Here is a 22892-nt window from a genome sequence, read left to right as displayed (position 1 = left end):
ATGCTGAATGTCCAGCGTGCTGCAAATAGAACTCACTTATCCTTCCCTTCCCTGTTGCTTGAGAAGGCAACATCATCCTCCAGGTCCTCAGGCTCACAACCAAGTAATCATCCTTAACTCCTCCTTATCTCTTGCTCCTGACCCGCATATTCAATCTTTTGCCATGTCTGTTGATTTTGTCTTTAAAACCTTTCAATTTTCATTTCACTTTCAGTACTATTCTTCACAGGCTATATTTCAGCCAAACTGACTACTTGTTATGGAAAAGACCTGAGGAGCTTTAAAATTAAAATTACGGGCCCATTCATTGTACTCTAGTATACATAGAATCTCTCTTAATCCCAAGATGTGGGAAGGATCATGGAAGACCAGAAAATCTGCCCTCTGGGTCTATTTTTCTCCATAATATAAGTAAAAAGAGCACTGACTCTGAAGGCAAAGATCAGGATTTCACAGAAACTAACTACCTATAATGCAAGGCAATTCACTTGATCTCACTGATCCTCAGTTTTCTTATATGTAAAATCACAAGATTGGGCCAGATGGCTTCTGAGATCCTTTCCTGTTCTAAATCTATGATCCTATGATTCCCCCTCTTCAATTCTGAAACTTTCTTTAAAACAAAGCCCAAGTGTAATCTCCTATTGATCTACATCAGTAGTTCTCAAACTTTAGTTCTCAGTATCTTTATGGAATTAAAAATTATTGAGGATCTGTTGAAAGAGTTTTTGTTTATGTGGGTTGTAATTATAGATATTTACCCTATTAGAAATAAAAACTAATCTTGAATTTGTAAACCCTCTGAAAGATTTTCAAAGACCTCCAAGGATTCTCTGGACTACACTTTGAGAACCACTGATCTACATTTTCCCTAACCACCTGCTTGTTATTTTTCTCTTTTCAGATGAACTTATATTTACTTATTTGAGTATATGTCATCCCGTGGAAAATCTTTGCCTCAATGTCTTAAATGTCCTTGTCTCCTCATCACCAAGCACAGTGCCTTATAGGAAGTTAAAAATATTTTTTGTTAAATTTAGTTGATTTTATTTTTTTCAGTTAAAAATAATTTATTCTCACTGGAGAGACAAGGAAAAATACACTTTATAACAAATCTATATAATGAAGTAAAATAAATTCCCATATGAACCATGACCAAAAATATGCATTCTACTATTTTGTATATATAGTTTTATTTTTATCAATTACATGTAAAACATTTTTACCATTCATTTTTTTTAAACTTTGAGTTCTAAATCATTTCTTTTCCTCCCATCCCTTAAGAAGAAAAGGAATACCTGGCATGGGTTCTGTCAATAAAAAGTTATTTAAAAGAAAAAAAAAAGAAGAAGAAAAGGAATTTCATATAGGTCATACCCATAAAGTTACATACATTTCATTCTGCATTACCTCTCTATCAATAAGCATTCTACTTTAGTGGTCTTCTGGAATCATTGTTGGTTATTGCACTGATCAAAATTCCTACATATTTCAAAGTTTTTAAAATCAGCAATAGTGAATAATGACATATTAGATTGAATTTTAAAGATTCAGGTAAATTGGAGGCCAGGAATAACCAGTAGAATAAAACACTTGACTGAATAAAGAATGGCCTAAAGTTGGTATTCTGTCACCTTGTTTTGCTAAAATGAGTAGATATCCATCTCACTTTATTTCTCTCTAATTGACATTTTGTCAGTGTTCATGGAACAAAGCAACATGATCATGGAAAGTGAACCCTGACAAGGTCTTGGCATGGAAAATCCCTGACTTTGTATGAAGTATATAATCTGTAATGAGTAAATGAGTGTACACTTTGTCAATCTGGTGCCTGTTACTGACACTTAATTCACCTTCAGTATTAATTAAAATAATCATGTTTCTTTCAAATATTTTCTCTCATGAATGCTTAGTGTGGAGTAAACATAGAAGAGCACCACCCCCCTTCCCTCACTCCCAAGACTAAATTCATTCATTTATCTCCTGTAGGCAGGTTTGTACAAAATGCTTTTGGAAAAATTGGTGTCTGATCTATAATATCTACAGTGAGGGAGTTTCCTTGGCTTCTGTTATTTGTCTGTTTCAATTTACCACAGCTCCAAAAATCAAAAAGTTTATGTTGATTTTGATTTGTTTTGTTCTGGCAACAGGAAATGAAAAATAGTTGATGGGCTTCTTTATTTGCCAATTACCCAGTCTTCTGAATTCCAAGTCAAATTGAGCAGCCATGGGATTATACTAAGTTTCCACTTAAGCACTATTCTCATGTGCACTCTATTGGATAAATGGACCAATCATCATTATAGCCATTTTGCAGATGAGAAGATTGAGGTTGAAGGAAGTTTTACAATTAGTAAATGATGAAGCTTGAGTCTCAAACCAATATCTTCTCACCCTTTAGACCAGTGTTTATTCCTCATTACTACGCTACCTATCACATCAACAACTTCAAACTACCAAACAATTTGAAATGTGTCTATGTTCTAAATTTCCAAAATTGTTTCAATTCCTTTACAAATATTAATGAGTTACAAATATCTTCAACTCAATGCAATTAGAGAAAATTAACTTAAGATTGCTACAAATTCTTTTTTGAAGTAATGGGTTGTTTTTATATCACTATCTTCTCCTACCCCCAAAAAACGGTTATTTGGGAAGGAGGGAGCTATAATTGATGTTAAATGCATTCAGTAATATGAGGTCTGACTATAATTATTGTGGTTAATGATTTATTCATTTTTGGCATCCATTTATGATAAAATTAAAGGTGCTTAAGTTGTTTAATGCTTCCTTCAAAGGATGAATTCTTGAAGTCCTTTGTGGATTAGTGATCTATAAACTTTAAGGGTTCTGAGCATGTGCAAGAAAATAGGATCATATTGCCCTCTTGTGTTGTTCTCCTGAATTACAGCTTCTTATTGAATAGTGGAAAACAAATTCAATAAACATTTACTAAGCACTAATTATGGACTGACCACTGTACTAAGTGCTCAAGGGGTTATAAAATTCAGATAAAATGTGTCCCCTGCCTTCAAAGAGCTTATAGTCAAGTATGGGGAAGTGACCTATACTTAAATGATTTGAATACAAAATAATATATGGCACATGCTAAAAGAAATATTTATAAAGTACTATGAGAGATTCAAAAAATAAAAATGATTATTGACTGTTGGATGCTGGGATATGAATAGGCCTTCTGGAGAAATCATTATTCTCAATTTAAAAAAAAGTAAGAATGCCCCATGCAGAGAAGGAGACAGAGCTTTCCAAGGATAAAGAGCGACAAGAACAAGTATATAAATGGGAAAATTGCCAGGTGTGTATAGGAGTTAACAAAGAATACAATTTGTGGCATGAGTTCAGTAGTATAAAATTGTGTTGGAAGGTTGTATGGCTTAATATTCTGGACAGCCTTGAATAGCAGAGCAAGTAATATAGGCTTTTTGGTGGGTAATAGAGAAGAATCATTGAACAATTTTAAGGAAAGGAATGATAAGGCTGAATCATTGCTTAACTAACTGTTATTAGAATTTGGGTTTCCTTATCTTATGTTAGTATGTATGAAACCACTGTAGCCTCTTGCCAAGCACATGTAATCAAACTATTTTTAGCTCAAAGAGAATTGAGAATAGAACTCAGGAGAGGTTCAAAATGAAAAGGGAAAGGAGCTTTGCTCCTTTACCAATCTACATTCATCTCAACAGTTGACAATAAAAGCAAGGGTAAGTCACAAAGAGAGAAATGCTCTAGTATTGAGAAAATGTTATTTTTCAGCCATTTCAATTATGTCTGACTCTTCTTGACCCTAATTGGGATTTTCTTGGCAAGGATCCTAGAGTGGTTTGCCATTTTCTTCTCCAGATCATTTTATAGATGAGGAAACTGAGGTTAACAGAATTAAGTGATTTACCCGGGGTCATATTGCTAGTAAATCCCTGAGACCAGATTTGAACTCAGAAACATGACTCAGTCTGAGTCTAGGCCCAGCACTCTATCCACTGTGCCACCTAACTGCTATTTGTGGGACTGAGAAACAGGCACAAATAATAAATCTACAAGTGAGTTAAGAGAGGTAAGAGGGATGATATGGACTTGGACCTCTATTTCTAATATACTTCTGTCACAGACATTTACTTCTATGGTACTGAAATAGAATTGTTTCATAGCTTAATGTTTTGCTCTTAGTCTCACATTTTTAGAATAATCACAATGACACTGGATTTGTAGCTCTTGATGAGTAGTATAATTCATTAGCTCGATAATAAATTACAAATCCTCCATCTCTGTGATAGGGTAATATACACCAGGGCCAGGCCTGAAGTTAAAAAAGCCAGCATTAGTCAGATAATTCAGGATTTGATAGGTGCTCAATACTAGCAAGATTCAAAGGGTTGAAATGACAATTACCTGTATATAGGCTGTCTGGAGAGATTAGGAAAATGATGTATGCTCCTTGGAGCTAGATAACAGCTAAGAAGGAGTTGCATAACTTGTGTTAATTTGTCCTGAGACAGAAACTCAAACATTGTGAAATAAGAATGAACCAGTAAAAGCCTTTAAAAACAAGTAAATAACACTGACTCTACAAGGCTGAAAAGCCAATAATGCATGCTTACAGAGTTGTTTCAGTAATGGTTTTACCAGAAAGATGTAAATTGAGGGGTTGGCCATTGCAATGACCCACTTGATAGCCTGTAGAATATCATCTGTTAGCATTCATGTTCCATTGAAGTGAGAAAGTAGAAGAGCTAAATGTACGAATCAAAAAACCTAGCACTCTGGTGCCGTGGAAAGAAACTTAAATTTGGAGAGTCTGGTGTTCCCATTCCAAATGGGCTTCTTACTCTTCCTATGATCTTCTATGAGAAGCACTTCGTGTCTCTTAACCTCAAAATCTCTGTTAGTAAATTGAGATTCTTGAGCTGAGTAATTATAATCCCTTCCTGCTCAATATCTCTGATAGTCTGGTAGTTCTGGGGTGCATTAAGAGTAAATCACTTTATTTCAGTTACTTTGTATATGTGTATATGTATATATGTGTGATATTTATGTAAATATATATAATGGCTAATTATATTACATATATTAATATTATATTATTATATAATAATAAGGTTAATAATAAATACTTCACTGGCTTAATGTAAGGAAAGCCTATAGAATGGTGGATAATTATGGAAAGAAAATTAGTCAATTTCTAAAAGCAGTTGGGTGTTGCAGTGGACAAAGCCCTAGGTCTGAAGTCAGGAAGATCTGAGTTTAAATCCTGCCTCAAATGCTAGTGGTATAACTCTGAGCAAATCACTTTTCCTCTTCTAGCCTAAGTTTCTTAAAATATACATTAATACTGTCTCTTCTTGGTGGATAATTATAATGAGTTGTGACAGTGTCAAAATGCCTCAGAAAGGGGGGTTGGAAATTTTTGAGACATACATAGTTCCCAGGTCATCTAAAAACATCAGTTTAACTGATGTTATTTGAAATGTGAAACACTTGTCTAGCGAACAATGAGGTGAACTAAAACAGTGAAAAAACTGATTTATAGCTAACATTTTTGCAATAAATGAAGCCACAAGTCACAAAAAAGTTGCAGCTAAATGGGAAAAAGTTCATAAGTTCTTGAAAGGCAAATAAAGGAATTGGCTAAGTTGGCTTCATTATGATCCCAAGGAGAAAGAAACATATTTCATGGAATATTTTGTCATGTTGCATTAAAATGCTCATGAGGAACAAAAGTAGAAGGGGTGCTAGGAGGATTATTGCAGCTTATGCATCAATCATCTGTTTCAGGAGATTAAAAAGTTAAGAAATCCAATGAAGAGCCTAAAAAGATCATTCAGTGCAAATTAATGTATAACCTGTTACTATGTGACTCAACATAAAAATAGTCATCAGATTGGGCAGGACAAAAATCATTGTTAAATATATCATTGTTAAATATGTATATATATACATACATATATATATATATATTAAATTAAAACATTTTAAGTGCCCAGTGAAATGTGGAATACTCACAAGTCTCACATATTTAATCCTGAATACCATCTATATTTTTAATTAATTAACTAATTTTAATACACTTTACTTTATGAATCATGTTAGAAGAGAAAAATAAAAACAAAAGGTAAAAAGCATAGAAGAGAAAAAAACAACAGAGAAAAGAAGTGAACATAGCATGTGTTGATTTACTTTTCAATCTCCATAGTTCTTTTTCTGGACGTATATGGCATTTTCTACCCAAAGTTTTTTGGGATTGCTTTGGATCACTAAACTACTGAGAAGAACTAAGTCTTTCATAGTTGATCACTGCACATTCTTGCTGTTATTGTGTATAATGTATTCCTGGCTCTACTTCTTTTGCTCAGCATCAGTTTATGTAAATCTTTCCAGGTCTTTCTAAAATCAGCTTGTTAATCATTTTTTTGTAATGTACTTGGTTTGGTTTTCTGGAGGACTTGGGAGCAGCCTTCGTTTCAATAGAATAATCATCACAAGATTACTCTTGTTAAAGTCCAAATCCTTTATTATCTTCTTCACAGTCTAGTTTCCTTGGCTGGAGCCTGGGCTAGCTTTCTCAGAAGCCTTCCAGAGTCTTGGTTTCAGTGGGGGGAGCAGGAGGACAGGTCAGCCACCATGAGGCTGATGAAGATGGAATGAATATTTCTGAGTCCAAGGGTTTGTGCTTCAGCCTCCATCCCACGAAGGTGGAAGATGGAATGAATGTGTCTCTGAGTCACTTTGGAGTCTGTGTCTGGCCCTGCTGAGTCTGTCTTTGGCTCTAATCCTGCCTGAGTTTGTGGCAGCTTATATGCTCTACGCTGAGCATAAACCAATAATTATATTACTAGGAAACCATTATTTGTTGTAAGATTAAATCAATCATACTGAACTAGAGAACTATTAATCACCATGCTAAGCTAGATAACTATTGTTTCATCAATTCTGCTGACTTAACACCTTGTAAGAATCCTTGTTTCAGAGTTCTGGCCCATAACAATTTTTTTTATAAAACAATAATATTCCATCACCTTCATATATCACAACTTATTCAGCCATTCCCCAATTGATGGGTACCTACTCATTTTCTAATTCTTTGCTGCTACAAACATTTTTGTACATGTGGGTCCTTTGTGATTTCCTTGGGATACCAATTCAGTAGTGCCACTAATGAGTTGAAGGGTATGTAGAATTTTATAGTTCTTTGGGCATAATTCCCAATTGCTCTCCAGAATGGTTGTATCATTTTACAATTCCACCAACAATGTATTAGTATCCCAGTTTTCCCACAATCACTCTGACATTTATCATTCTCTCTTCTAGTCATCTTAGCCAATATGAGAGATGTGAGATGGTGCATTAGAATTGTTTTAATTTGCATTTCTCTAATCAATAGTGAATTAGAGCATTTTTTCATATGACTATAGATTGCTTTAATTTTGTCTTCTGAAAATAGTTTATATCCTTTGGCCATTTATCAATTGAGGAATGACTAGTATTCTTACAAATTTGTCACATTACTTTATACTCTTTAGAAATGAGACCTTTATGAGAAAAAAATTTCCCCAGCTTTCTACTTTCCTTTTAATCTTGTTTCTGTTGGTTTGTTTGTGCAAAACAAATGCAAAAAAATATATAATGTAATTTATTTTTTAATTTAATGTAATCAAAGTTGTTCATTTTATCTTTCATAATATTCTTTAATTCTTCTAGTTCCTAGAAGTTCCTCCAAATATCTGATAGGTAAATTATTCCTTGCTCTCCTAATTTGCTTATGGTATCACCCTTTATTCCCAAATCATGTACCTATTTTGACCTTATTTTGTATGGAGTGGGAAATGTTGGTCTATGCCAAATTTCTGACATTATTTTCCAGTTTTCCCAGCAGTTTTTTTTTCAAATAGTGAGTTCTTATCCCAGAAGTAGGAATTTAGAGGTTTATCAAATATTAGATTACTATAGGCCTTAATTATTTTGTCATGTATTTCTAATGTATTCCACTATTACACTACTCTATTTCTAAACCAGTGCCAAATAGTTTTGATGACTGCTTGTTTGTAATATGGTTTTAGATCTGGTAGTTTTATGCCACCATCCTATGTAATTTTTTTTCATTAATTCCTTGATATTCTTGACCTTTTATTCTTCCAGATGAATTTTGTTATTATTTTTTCTTTTTCTATAAAATATTTTTTTGCAGTTTTATTGGCATGGCACTGAACAAATAGACCAATTTAGGCAGAATTGTAATTTTTATTATATTAGCTCAATTTAGTCATGAGCAATTTGACATTTTTGCAATTGTTTAGACTGAATACCGTCTTTGAAATATGGTGGGCATACACCATAATAAAAAATAAAGTTTGCTACCACCTAATAGAGAGAAAATTATAATCTATATGGCAGAAATGTCAGAACTATATGTCAACATGTTAGAGCAAAGATCAAAAGTAACACAAGACTGTAAATATGAATAAAAGATTAGAAGAAAACTGCATGGAATTATAAAGGTCTAACCTGACCTATTTGATCATCTTATTGTTACTGAAAAAATGGGAAGTGGAGAAAGAAAAAGATACCAGAGACTATCACTAGTCCCTGCAGCTTTCTAACCCAACTGAAAGAGTCCAAAAACCATCCTAGAAAGCAATCTTTTGATCACTTTTTCAAAAGAAAAACATACTTATGTTCAAGATCTTAAGACATAGGATGATAAAAGATTTCAAACAGACATATAAAAGAAAGAACAGAAGAAGGGAAAAAGAGTCAATGGAAAAGTTGGGGTGAAACTAGTCTAAAGCAGATTAATCCAAGAACATTCCTAGATAATAATATAGGACAACAGCTACAAAAAATGAAAAGGATGCGACATTTTTATAGCAAATTGTCTATAATATTGATCACAATAGAACCATGATATTTGGATACTACTACAACTAAATATTTCATCAAGTAAAATATGAATATGAAAAGCAGCCACAACTTATTAGACACAGGTACCACATAAACCAATGGTAATTGTGATACAATTTAAAAAGCATTGAGGAATCAATTATCAAAATATTTGAAAGGTCAGGACACTGTATAGTTGGGAAAAAAATCTTGAGCCTTTATTACCCTGAGAATTAGGTGACCAAGAGGAGAAAAAAGAATCACTAATTATTAACTCTTATACCTACTTTTTAATGTATATAAATTATTTATTTTAGTGCACTTCTCATGTATCTATAATGTGCTTGGTTACATATAAAATATATTAGGGGCAACAATCTCTTCCTACAGATGATCTTCAATAAAAGAACACATTATAATAATTATTCAATTGACTAAAAATGAGAATTTAAGATCTTTTAGTGACTATCATTTGCTATTTTTTTAAACCACTTTTCACTTAATGATATAAAATGATTCTTTGAAGTTTCTTCATCAGTAAAGTATTTTACTTATTTGTTTGGATAATATGAGTCTTTTTTATATAACCACAGAAGTATCTTGAAATGATCTCTTAATAAGAAATACCCAGCTAGCTATAAAATAAATGCATGATCACCAAAAATGCCCACTACTTTTCTGGAGATCATGATATTGAAGTCCAAAAATAATGGATGGCAAAATCCTCCAGATGTTCCTTTGGAGGATGACATTTTTCTAATTGCAATAAGCCCACAGTTTCATCACTGAGGTCCAAAACTGTTCAAAAGAAATCAGTTAGACAGCACATGTGGAAAAACCTAAATGGATTTTTAATTTTTTTTCTATTTTCTGTGCATACCCTTTGATTCAGCAGTGTTACTACTGGGCTTATATCCCAAAGAGATATTAAAGAAGGGAGGGGACCTGTATGTACAAAACTGTTTGTGGCAGCACTCTTTGTAGTGGCTAGAAACTGGAAATTGAACAGATGCCCATTAATCGGAGAATGGCTGAATAAATTGTGGTATATGAATGTTAGGGAATATTATTGTTTTGTAAGAAATGACCAGCAGGATGAATACAGAGAGATTTGGAGAGACTTACTTGAACTGGTGCTAAGTGAAATGAGCAGAACCAGGAGATCGTTATACACTTCAACAACAATACTATATGAGGATCAATTCTGATGGAAGTGATTATCTTCAACAATGAGAGGATCCAGATCAATTCCAACTGATCAGTAATGAACAGAACCAGCTATACCCAAGGAAAGAATACTGGGAAATGAGTATGGACCACAACCTAGCATTTATACTCTTTCTGTTATTGTTTGCTTGCATTTTTGTTTTTCTTCCCAGGTTATTTTTTACCTTCTTTATAAATCCACTTTTTCTTGTGTAGCAAGACAACTGTATAAATAGGTATACATATATTATATTTAATATATACTTTAACATATTTAACATGTATGGGACTACCTGCCATTTAGGGGAAGAGATGGAGGGAAGGAGGGGAAAAGTTAGAACAGAAGTTTTTGCAAGAGTCAATGTTGAAAAATTACCCATGCATATGTTTTGTCAATAAAAAGCTATAATTTTTTTTCCAGATTATGGCCTATTGAGTTAAACTATAAAGGTCTAACCATCTTAGAATAGGCACTAATGAATGTTTAATGAAAAAAAAAACATAATTAATAGGGAAAGCAGACTGGAATGAATTTAGAAAATTGTAGGCATAGCAAGTTAATCCCTGACATACACACATACATGTACTCACATATAAACACACACACACACAAACATACTGTATATAGTTAGATTATTATTTCCTAAAGGTAACTGACAAGGTAGACATGAACCCAGGTCTTCTAAATCCCATTCTAGTTCTCTTTCCAATATGTTTCATCTGCACTCATATAGTAAAGGAAGAGAAAATCAAAAAGCCTAAAGAAGCAGTGAATGTGAACAAAGACCTCACAGCTTTGACAAAAAAAAAAAAAATTACTTATTCCTTGAAGACATCATTTATTGATTACCTTATTCTGTATTTGTATGGAGAAAATGTTCACCCTGAGTATTTTGGTACCTGACTAATGTGATGGCTATGTTTTGTTGTTATTTCATCTGCAGAGCCAAGTTCCCATTATGTAATCTCCCTAAAAGCCTTTAATAATGCGGGAGAGGGAGTTCCTCTCTATGAAAGTGCCACCACCAGATCTATGACAGGTAAGTTACAAATGCTGATCTCTGTCTGCAGCTTAGTCACTATGTAAATAAAAGGGAGTCACCAAATCTTATAATTTAGTACACAGGTATATATGCAAAATGTTGTCCTAATCCTTTTGATTGTATTTGACTTTACATTCATCTAATTTAAAATTCTTTGTTGTGTACCCTATTTCATTTTAGTTGAAAGTGATTAGTAGAAGAACTGTTTTACTTTAAAAAAATTAGATTGAAAAAGTTTGCTTAAATGAGAAGAAGCATTATTTCATATAGACTATTCTTAAATATTAAAAAACTGTGAGGGCTTCACTATTTGGTTGCTGGTTTGGGGACTTTATTTTGACTCATTTGCCTCTTAGTCAAGCAGTATTCTAGAGCCAATGTTCCTCCACTCACCCTTGAAGGCTGGTTCCTAGAATCTGCCAGGGAAACCATTCAAATGGCCATACCATGGAGTACTAGGTTGCCTCAGAGTTGTTTGAGCAAGAACGGTCCATAGATGTATTGACTCTACAAGAATTCTTCAGTCTTATCTATCCTGATCTAGATTGGACTTTAGTCTTCATAAATGCTATTTCTATTATATGCCTATAGGTAAAACAGAAAAAAGAAGAAGGGTAGTCTTGAGAAGGGAAAAAGGAAGGATAAGGAGGAAGTCACTTTTAATCATATTACTGTGACCCACTAGTTAACAATGCTTTATCTAAACCTTATTCTGGAATATCTACCTTTACAATATAGTTTCAGGATCCTGAATAAAATCCCTTCTCTAGCACCAAATTTCTGATTCTTTGAAATCCTATACTCTCAGCTATCTTTTCTAAAAGGCTTTTGGTTCCTCTTGAAATGCAGATCCCATTGGAATAAGTAACACTTTTTAAAAATCACCACTCATAGATCCTAATGTTAACCAAAGGTGTTAGAGCTATTTCTATACAAAGAGGATCTCTAGAATTTTGAACATCTAAAGGGAAAAGAATTAGGGAAGAAAAGAGCGAAAAATACTCAGAAAATAGGTCTATATCAGGTACTTTCTAGTGTTTTCTTTGTCTTACAGATTAGGTAAGGGCCAATGCTAATTATTACCTAAAATATAAATGTGACACAAATACTTTTGAAAATACCTGGTAGTTAAATACAGTTAAACTGGTAGTTTTGGATCAGTTGTGAGACTGTTGAATCAGATTTTGGATAAATGGCTTGTGTATATTGCAATGCCTCAAATAATGTTCATCTCCAAATAAAATGATGGCAATAAAATTTTTAATAACTTATTTTAATGAGCTGGTTGAAACTCAAGGTTCTCTTTGACTTCCCAGGATTTTCATTTCCCCAGTTTTCTTGCTCTCTTATTAACAGAAATTACTGAAAAACAGATCTATATATTTTTCTTTGTCAAATATTGTCTTTCTAAGTAATAGGCTATATAAATAAATTTGTGAGAAGACATACTGATATTAACATGTTTGGCTTATGTCAAGCTTAATTTTTTTCTCAATAGGTCTATGCACAAGATTAGTTTACCAACATCTGTCGTGGCCCAAATGCAGGACTTAATATCTGTAGCTACTAGCAAGTTAGGAATGTTAAGCAATAAAAATTCATATGATAAGGAAAGACCAGACTCCAATGCCAGGGTTAGTAGTTAATAATACAAAGCTTCCATTAAGCTGAAAGTAGTTTAGTACGAGCCATTCAACCCTTTTTTTTAACATCCTATGCTTTCCTTATCTGTCGCAGGCTTTCTCATTGATTCATTGGTAAGCATATCCCCTTCTCCACATATAGTACCTAAGGTGGCTATGGCTCATAAAATGTATTTTTTTCTTTTGTATTTCTAATCTTAAATGACTTAGGAGGCAAAACCATTTCAGTTTTAAAATGGAATGGATTCAGAAAGCCAATGAAAGAAAAATCAAAAGAAAGCATTAATGGGTTGAAATGAAAATGGATAAAAATAATATTTATTCAGTATTTTTCCCTGGAGGATTATAGTATTACTTGATTCTTTCCTTAAAATTCATGTTAATTGTCAGAAACTATTTAACAGAAGGATATTTGAGTCACTGAGAACAAAAGGACAAATAAAGAAACAGAGGGGGTGAATTTTAGAGAGTAACTTTATCAAATGAATGACCAATGGCTATATATGAAGAAAAGAAAAAAAATGGCTTTTTCCTCATCAGAAGTATTCTTCTGAGGAATCTTGGAATATGACTAACTCAAAAACAAATAAAACAAAAGAAAACAAAAATAAAAACATGTACACATACACAAAGACAAGAAAATACATCTAGGTAAAGTTAAGCACAAGCCTTCTTTCCTAAATTTTTATTTCCCCTAGTGAACAGATGGGTACATGGTGGAAGGGAATTATAACTTCTTACTAAGCACATTACAAAAGAACCATATATCCTTTAAAATATCTACTGGATCAATTGAGCTTTTGAATTTTATCTTTTCCATCAAGTCTCCAATGAAATATAGCCAGGATGTGAGAGAGATTTTGTTTGTTTTGATGTTATTTGAAATGAGGATAATTACTATTATTTTCTTCAAACCTAGTTTATATATTAGAGAGCATGGGAACCTATTGACATTAGCAGTCTGACACTGGATTTATTTCAAATTTTTAGCCAAAAGGATCCTGCCTTAGTACTCTCTAATTTATCTTCTCTGACATTAGCTCGTTCCTGGCTGAGGCCACTAGACAATCAGAAGCATGGAGCACTTGCAGGATAAGCTTTTGGAAAACTGTTCAGCATCCACAGAAGGCCCTTTAATTGTGCTTTCTAGGCAGTCTCTGACCTGACAAGCCTGAGTGGAAAAACAAATTAGCAAGATCTGTATGCAAGTATCTCTCCAGAGGAAGTGTCAAATGAATGACAAGTTCATGTCTGAGGAAAATAAGTACTAGTAAGTCCAGATATATTTTATTCAAGGGAAGAAATTCCAAAATCACATCTGGCTATACAGAAACATCACCAAAGGTAGATATTTTAAAACATAAAGGAATCAATCAGGTATCAATTATCAGAAATTAAAAATTATTGAAACAAAAGATCATTGTAAATAGAGAATTTTGAAATCCGGAAATAATTTATTTCAATATTTTTGCTACTAAAGGATGTCTAATCCTTTATTTTTGGTAGTTCCTAGCATCTTCAATATTTCCTAAACTGGTATATTTCCTAGCACACATAAATTTGAAAAATTGAGTTACTTGTCAACCTAAGAACGGGAGAAAGAAAGAAATTCTGATCCTAAGCCAGGTTTGCTTTATTTGTGCTGCCTTTGGAAAACCAATCTGAAAAAATGAACTGAGAATTAAAAACCATAGAGTGGGACAGTATTTGCTATAGCTTAGAACATATCCTCCCAAAATGACCAAAAAAGCAACAACAGTAAGAAAATAAAAACTTTCATGTACTACACTATCTTGATAGATATCCACCTGATGTCTAAGACCTTACTGAGACAGAACTGTCTTCAGTTTCTCCCAATCATTTCATAAATCCATTTGGGTTTAAAGGATGCCTTAATGAAAGAGGCATCAAAGGAAATTTGAAGAGCCTGGACTCTCTCATTAAATTTTAAACACACATTTTTCTTTCCCTTTCTTTTCTTTTTCATTTTTTTTTCCCTTTTCCAAAGACTGGCGCTCAGTCAACTACTAAATAATTCACTGGAAAACAGTATGATGAAGTAGAGATAGATATATGAAATAGTCTGGACAAACTGAAGCAATCATCAGAAATCAGCAAGACTTTGCTTTAAGCCATATTGTTGTTGTTTTTTTTTTTTAACGTTATGGGAATATATCAATTCATGTGCTAAATTTCAACCAATCTCTTCAAATAACCTGCCCATGGCTAAGACTTATAATGTCATATCTCCCTGATAAATAATAAGAATTAAGATACTATTTAAAGACCTTTTCTTCCTTTCCATTCTCCATCTGATATATGTAGAAATGTAATTATTAATCTCGTCACAAATGAGCAGTTATAAATCTAATTTGCTCACACTAAAATGTAATGAAAGGATTTCAGAATAATTTTAGTGACATTCCATCATTAGGCAAATTCAGTTATCCTACCCATGAGTAAAATGATGCATTTCCCAAATGCCAGTTGTCTATAAGATAATAGATATTAGTTCTGTGCTTGCTTCAGAATTACAGAGTTCTCAAAATTAGATAATAAGGAAAATAGCCTCTTGGGTTTTCTTACATGCCTTAGCCTGTTGCACAAGAATATTGGAAAAATTGTAGTTGAGTTCTCCATACCTATTTTTGTGGGCCTTTGGCTAAGCACAGCTACTGTGGTCACTACCAAAAGACAAGATCATTGATAATTTTATATAACTGAATTATGATGATGTCCCAAGAGAAAATAATTCACTTGGGAGAAACCAAATCATAAATCAGCTTGGAATGTAAATTCCTATATGGAATGTTAATGTATGAAATGGAAGTCACTGTAGTAAAGTCTGGAGTCAACAATCATAGATTACTCATTGTGAAATTCATATCTCTTCATTCTTTATTCTTTTTGCTTTGTGACTTTCAAATATGAATACTGACAGGATGAATAATAATAAAAGCATAATAAGGTTACAATAGGAAAGAGAGAAGTGGAATGGGTGAAAGTAAAAGAAGAAAAAAATGAACTACTAAGATGAAAACTTTCCTCCACATGAGGAAATAGATTACAGATTTCAAATTTTCTTTTGTCCTTTTAATTTTTAGCTTGTAGATATTATCAGAAATCAGTTTTTTAACAAGTCTTTTAAATACCAATTATGCTTTAAAGGATATTGGCTTTTGAATAAAAATTGGAGGTATAAATACAAAATGTACGAAGAAAAGATTGCAGCTGGTTTGGAGAAATAATCACTTATTATGAAGTAGCAGTATTACTTCTAATGTGTTTTCTGATTAAATTAATGACATGTTTTCTGTTCTTCTCATGTTTTCCTTCATCATTATTGCCATGCATTTAACTCATTGTGATGTGTTATCACCAATATTTATTTTTAAACTATTTTGTTTATTTATTTGTTTGTTTCATTTGGTGGGTTTTTAACCCAGATCCCATTGACCCATTGGAAGCTGATTTTTATCCTTTACCTGATGATTTCCCTACCTCAGTCCCAGATATCTCCACCCCCATGCTCCCACCAGTAGGTGTTCAGGCTGTTGCACTTACCCATGATGCCGTGAGGGTCAGCTGGGCAGACAACTCTGTCCCTAAGAATCAAAAAACAACTGAAGTTCGGTTTTACACTGTCCGATGGAGAACCAGCTTTTCTGCAAGTGCAAAATATAAGGTGAATTTCTAACTAATGTTACGTATTATCAACCAAATGTTTTTCTTTCTGCCATTGTTGCATTGTTTTTAATGGTTGTTGGAGAATAAAAGAGAAGTCATATTTATGTTTTCAGAAATATGTGCATTACTTGAATTCTACATCCTACAGTTGGCAGTGGAGATAGCAATACTATTTGCCAGTTTTTCAAAATGACTTAAATATTTTGTTTGTTTGTTTTAAAGGAAAGTATTGATAATATTAAGGTAGTCTTGTTAAAGAATACAATGCTGCATTTGAAGAGAATGTGTTCAAATATGGAAGTCACATAAGACCTCTTGCCTGAAAAACTGTTTATATAATAATATACATATTTTTTTATAATACCGTCTATTCAGACTTACAGTACACCTTTTGAAGTTGAGAAGAGGACCCTATATAGTACTTATTTTGCTTTTTATGATAAATGTGGTGGATTTCCAAAATTTCTTCCTTACTTTACTTCAATAATACTTGATGAAAATATGGCTAGAATGACCAAATGCTCAATCCCCACACAAAGCAGTCCCAGTCTATAGGTCATGCACAAGAAAACTTCAGCACCCTTTAAATATTTTCAATTAGCATAGACTGGAGAAATGACAGCTACCATTTACAGAGAGGGGAAAATCATTATCAACAAATAGTAAATGAGAACCCCACGCTGAATGATACTGGGTATGTTATTTAGAAAGGAAGCACAGTTTAGTGGTTATTGCCTAATTTCTTCTCTGGATATTAAGATGATATTTGCTTCAAACATTAAGGCAAAAATGAGAGATTGCATGAGCTAATGTAGCCTTGCTAATAAGTTTATAAGCTTCAGCAACCCACTAAGAAAAATTAGCAGCTTGACTCAGCCATGGCTTCATTTTCCTTTCCCTTCTGCTCTGATTCCCATTGAACAAAGACAACTTCAAATGCATATTCTGACTATTTTCAAGACTAAAGTATCTTTTGAAAATTTCTCCCTACAGATAAGCTTAGATATTGCAGGGGAGAAATGATAATATATTTATTTTTTCTCAATCTCCTGTCTTTAAACTTGTAGAGAATCTGCATTTCATGATGATTTTAGTCTAAACCATTTAAAAGCAATTTTCTTTCTGTTCTGTTAACTTGCTAGGTCAGGATTAGGGAAAAATTACCAGTTAAGTTCATATGGTGATGCTGATATAAGGATATGGAATAAGTGCCCTATGTCCTCACAGTATTAACCTAAAAAGTTAAGGAAACTATAAATAAAGGGAATATTATTAAACAAGATATCCACAAGAACATTTTGTAACGTTAAAAAAAAACACACAGTCCACAAGCTGCCATCAACTGAGTTTAAATTTATTTTAGAACAAGCTCTTTCTCCCTCCCTTTTTTTTAAATACAACCACTCAATGTCCATCACTTATACCCATTGAGGAGGGCAATGAATTAATAAACCTAGAAGATGACAACTCAATGAATGCTTTCAAATATAACTATAGTACATCATTTATAAAAATTCCTGACAGAGAATGGACATGTCTACCTTGTCAAGTAAAGCACAAGGAAACTGCAGCAGAATAATGATAGTTTGCATCAGGCTAATCCCAGCTCCTAAATTTTCTGAGGACATTTTGATTATCCTTTTGCATAATTAAGCCATTATACAATTTCCTCAGAAAATAAGTCTTTCATTAATTTAAGTAATAGTCCTCAAGTGGCCTACCTAAAAAGTAATGAGTTTCACATCACTGGAAGTATTCAAATTGAGTCTAGATGACTATTTGTCATGACTATTTGTTGAATGTTTGGCTAAAGGTTAAACTAAAGGTCTTTTAAAGTCCATTTCCATCCAGATATTTTAATGTGACAAAACAAAACATTTAGCATCCTATAGCCAACAGTATGCTATGTATTTAATTTGTTCTCAAAAAATATATGTATAATATACTTTTTAGTTTGCATTATTGACATTTCCTCCCATCATTTTCTTAAGTTTAGCCAATCAATAAATGATTAATCAAACCTTGATTTACAATATTTTCCTGTTTCTAAAGAATTAGTTATCACATAAAAAATTTAAAAAATTTATCTTGGGAATCAGAATGAGCTAGATTCAGCATTCCCGCACTAGTCCCCATTTATTGTTTTAATTACTAATGGAGAATCAAGAAGTCTTCTCTTCCTTTCTCTCTTCTTATGGATCGTAGTATATGAGTGCAAAATGTAACAAGATTGGTTCCATTCCTGAGCCCAAATACCAGCCCTTACTACTCTTGGCCCTCTCCTCCATATCACAGAGAGGGAAATAAAAAATAAATTAAGAAAAAGACGGGTGAGTGATGTTAGAAGGTAGCTTACACAGTATATCCCATAGTATTTTATATCCATTTAGAGATATAATTAATGTAAAGTTTTCTCAAGATAAACTATTTCAATACTTTGCCAAGTATCTTCATAATGATCATCTCCTTTCATCTTTCCTTTAAGCCTAAGAAGGACATCAAACATTTGTTATGACTTTTTTTATAAGTAGGGGAAAAGAGTCCTAGGGGAGCCAAATAACCTGTCTAGTTATACGAGTCAAGAGTTCTTGTTTACTTTAAGCTGTATTTTGAATACTCAACTTGTGATTATTAAAAAAAAAAAAACCCAACAATACAACAACAATAAAAAATGCACAGATTCACACAAAAATCAAATAATCACTTTTGAGAGCTAAAAATCCAGGTCAATATGAGCATAAATCTTTTATTTGTCTCTATAAAAATGTTCTAGAGCAAGCCAAATAAATCATTAAGTAATCCAACAATTATTTTTGAGACTTTATGAGAGTTTGTAGTACCTGATATATAAGAACTATCACTTCATGCAAAACAATTATAATCAATTCAAGGAAAAAAGGTACCTAAATATGAGGTAGCTAAAATATGAGTCAGTCTATGACAATGGTCACATAAGTGGTTCTTATTAATACTACATGATCATATCATTTCTCTCACAAAGATATGAATAATAATTTACAAAAATAGACTTTTTTTCTCTATATATAATATTCCGAATCAATGAGTAGGGAGGTACTGCATGGAGACTGGAAAAAAAGGCTGAATGCCACTTCGTTGATCACCTTAATTTAGTCAGGAAAATAACACATGTATCAAATATGAAAGCAAAATAAATATTTAAGCCTGTAAGAAGATCACCCGATATGAATCTATATTTATGTTTCAAAATCTCTTTTTGTAAGTGATACATAATAGCTCAGGAGACAGGGTGATTTCCTTTGAACATCAAAAACAGTAAAGAGTGAAAACAAATTCAACCTTCCACTAATGTTTCCTTAACCCATTGCCAAAAGTCAAGAAATGTCAAGGAATTCATTACATTTAAATAATGGTCGCAATACTCAGCAAACCAATAAAATCCTTTTGTCCTAAATGTCATTTGTTTGTCCTTTCCTATATAGTTCAAGTGATCATTTTTAAGTGTTTATGTTTAGTTCTTCTAATGTCACAAGCATTTTTTAATGTTTACTAGATGCCAGAGTTTTAAGTTCTGACAGTACAAAGAAAAGCAAAAATTATCCCTATTTTTAAAAAAATTTACATTCCCATGGGGAATACAATATGCTAATAACTAAATAGCTACACACATACTTTCATATATACAAATACGTACAAAGTAGATAGAAGGTGATCTGTGAGAGAAAGAAACTAATAGATAGAGGTTATTTGGGACTCAGGTAGAAAGTGATATTTGATGTGAGTGTGAACTAGGCAGAGGTCTAACATTATTTGGTCTATAATTTTCCACACCAAAAAGTGGGGAAAAAAACATATAGGATATAGTGGCAGATACATATGGATGTGTGTGTATATACATATTATATATACATGCATATAATATGTATATACAAATTTTTATGTGTGTATATATATATATATGATGTACAACTGTGTCTGTGTATTTACATGCATATGGTATGTATGTGTATGTGTATATGAACAAACTTGATTTTGGCAAGCTTAGACTTCCTAAAGAAAATTACTTCAAAGATATTTTAAGCATTACAAAGCAGAAGAATAATTATTTCTATTTTTATCTTCATCCAATGTTTATTATGCTCCTAGTCTATGTGGAAGAATATAATAGATCCTCAGGGAGACATACAGATTAACTCAGACAGCCTCTACCCATATAGAGCTAATGATCAATCTGGAAAGAAATATCATACTTCCACAAGCAGCTACTATCCAAAATACCATCTTGAGGCTCAATCTTACCAAATTCAGTGATAACTCTATACAATCAATATTAAAAACCTCTGATGAATATAATTTGAATGTATTATAACAAAATTGAATTCATTGTGATTGTTCTACACAAGTGTTCTCTAAAGTTAAAAAAAATTCTAGAATAAGGTGACCTGTGGCCTGTCATTATAGTTCACTTCTCCTAAAAACATGACAGAGTCTTATACAAGAATAGTTACTATGCTAAATCACTCTTTATTATAAGAGTTTACTTTATTGGACATAGTTTACAGTTTACCAGAATATAAATTAATACTGTATTTTTGTACTTCCCCCCCAAAATTAGCGCCAATATTCTGTGCTAGCAAATACTTTGATGGTCAGGAAGTCTCTGTGTCCTATTATTGGATTATTTGATAATTCTCTTCCATGTCTTGATTTATCATGTCAATGCACCTCACAGTATTTTTTTACTTTCTTTTCCCCCCTGCATGTGTAGTCAGCAGATATAACATCCCTGAGTCACACAGCAACAGGCCTTAAACCCAACACTATGTATGAATTCTCAGTCATGGTAACCAAAGGTCAAAGATCAAGTACATGGAGTATGACTGCCCACGCTACCACATATGAAGCAGGTAAGTCAAAGAGAATATTTAAATGATCTATTCTTGGATTTGACATTTATAGTGTTTTCTAGACTATGGGCATCTACATAGTTTGGAGCTACAGTAAACCAGTCACAACCTGGAATTTTATGGAATTGAACATAACAACTTGGAAATACAGGAACGGATCTATAAAAAACAACAATAGAATGATGATGGTGGCAGTAGTGATAACAACTAGCATTTATATAATATTTTAAGATTCACAAAACTATTTACAAATATTCAATTTAGGTCAACTGTAATGGAGATATTTTTCCTATCCCAGTTGCATCGATGGGGAAATTGAGACAAATACAAATTATGTGACTTGTCCAAGAATACACAGTTAATACTGAGTCATAATTAGACCTCCAATTTTCCTGATTTGGAATTTAGCTTTCTAAACACTGAGTCACATGATTGTTTCAAGGAGATAAAATAAACTCTGTCTTTGCAGTAGTTTGAAAATTTTATATATTCAGATACAGGAAAATCCACATCTTATCTCTTTGAATCTTTTTCTTTATTTATACTTTATACATACAAACTCAAAAGGGCCTAATTTCAGTCTGTCCACAGTTACCTAACTAATGTTTAATAGGTGCTTTACTTTTTCATACGGGTATTTACTTTTACACGGGTGTTATTTAGGAATATAAGAAAAAAGGAAGACTCATTCCTCAAAATTCTAACAGTCTTATAAGAGAATCCAAGTTTTAAAAAAAGACCTTGAATATTGAATGCAACATGTTAGAATGTTGATCTGGGGATGGAAAATGAGCCCAAGAGGAAAATAATGAAATTGACAGTTAATGTTTATAGTTTTTCCTAGTCTTAGCCCCACTGTTGCTGCTAGCTCTATCTCCAGGAGGCTGGCAACTAATATATCAAGAAAAGGTATTGTATAAGAGCTTCCCAGATTATTAGAAAAGTTTCCCACTGAACTATTATCAAGATAACTGTTTATTTCTAATTCTTAAAAAGACCAGGAGCTCCCAGGTAAGTCCTAAAAGTCACTATAAGTAGAGACAGATTGACTAGAAGCCAAAATTAACTTTCTAGGAATGTACCTAAAATAGATATATCAAGTTGAGAGCAATTATTGCAGTGGTTTCCCCCCACTTCCCCAAAAAAGAAAAAGAAAGAAAGAAAAGTTTAGGCTCAAAATTAGTGACTCTTTTGTACTTCACTGTAGTTTTACCCTGAATAACCCCACCAGGATATATATGCCAGAGCTCATGTCTTCACCTCTATTTGGTGGGAACAGGGTAACACTTCAAAGCTTTGTTCACTTCAAAATAGTTCAAATTCATGTTAATGAAATTCACTGAAATTTTATCAGTTTTATTTACCATGGTTGTAAATATAGACTTTATAATCTTAACTCAATTGTGATATACAGTGGTTGGCATTTATAGTTCATAGAAATCTAGCATCCAAAGAGGGCAGCTATTAAAATACTTTGCTATTGGTTTTGTAACTTTACATTATATTTGTGAGAAATGAAACTATGGAATTTACAA

At 32.7% G+C, this 22892-nt stretch overlaps 1 protein-coding gene across 1 annotated transcript in view; it reads left to right on the top strand.

Annotated features, from left to right (window-relative positions):
* Positions 1-22892, top strand: part of DCC (DCC netrin 1 receptor) — a 233288-nt gene that overhangs the window by 52506 nt on the left and 157890 nt on the right. Inside the window, exons 3-5 of the mRNA XM_051973301.1 lie at positions 11043-11138; positions 16231-16469; positions 21219-21357. Coding sequence (XP_051829261.1) covers positions 11043-11138; positions 16231-16469; positions 21219-21357 — 474 coding nt within the window. The remainder of the gene's footprint in view (positions 1-11042; positions 11139-16230; positions 16470-21218; positions 21358-22892) is intronic.

The sequence above is a fragment of the Antechinus flavipes genome, chromosome 1 (genome assembly GCF_016432865.1).
Source record: "Antechinus flavipes isolate AdamAnt ecotype Samford, QLD, Australia chromosome 1, AdamAnt_v2, whole genome shotgun sequence".
NCBI lineage: Eukaryota > Metazoa > Chordata > Mammalia > Dasyuromorphia > Dasyuridae > Antechinus > Antechinus flavipes.
Note: the sequence above shows the minus strand (reverse complement) of the source record. Positions and strands in the feature narration are given on the sequence as shown.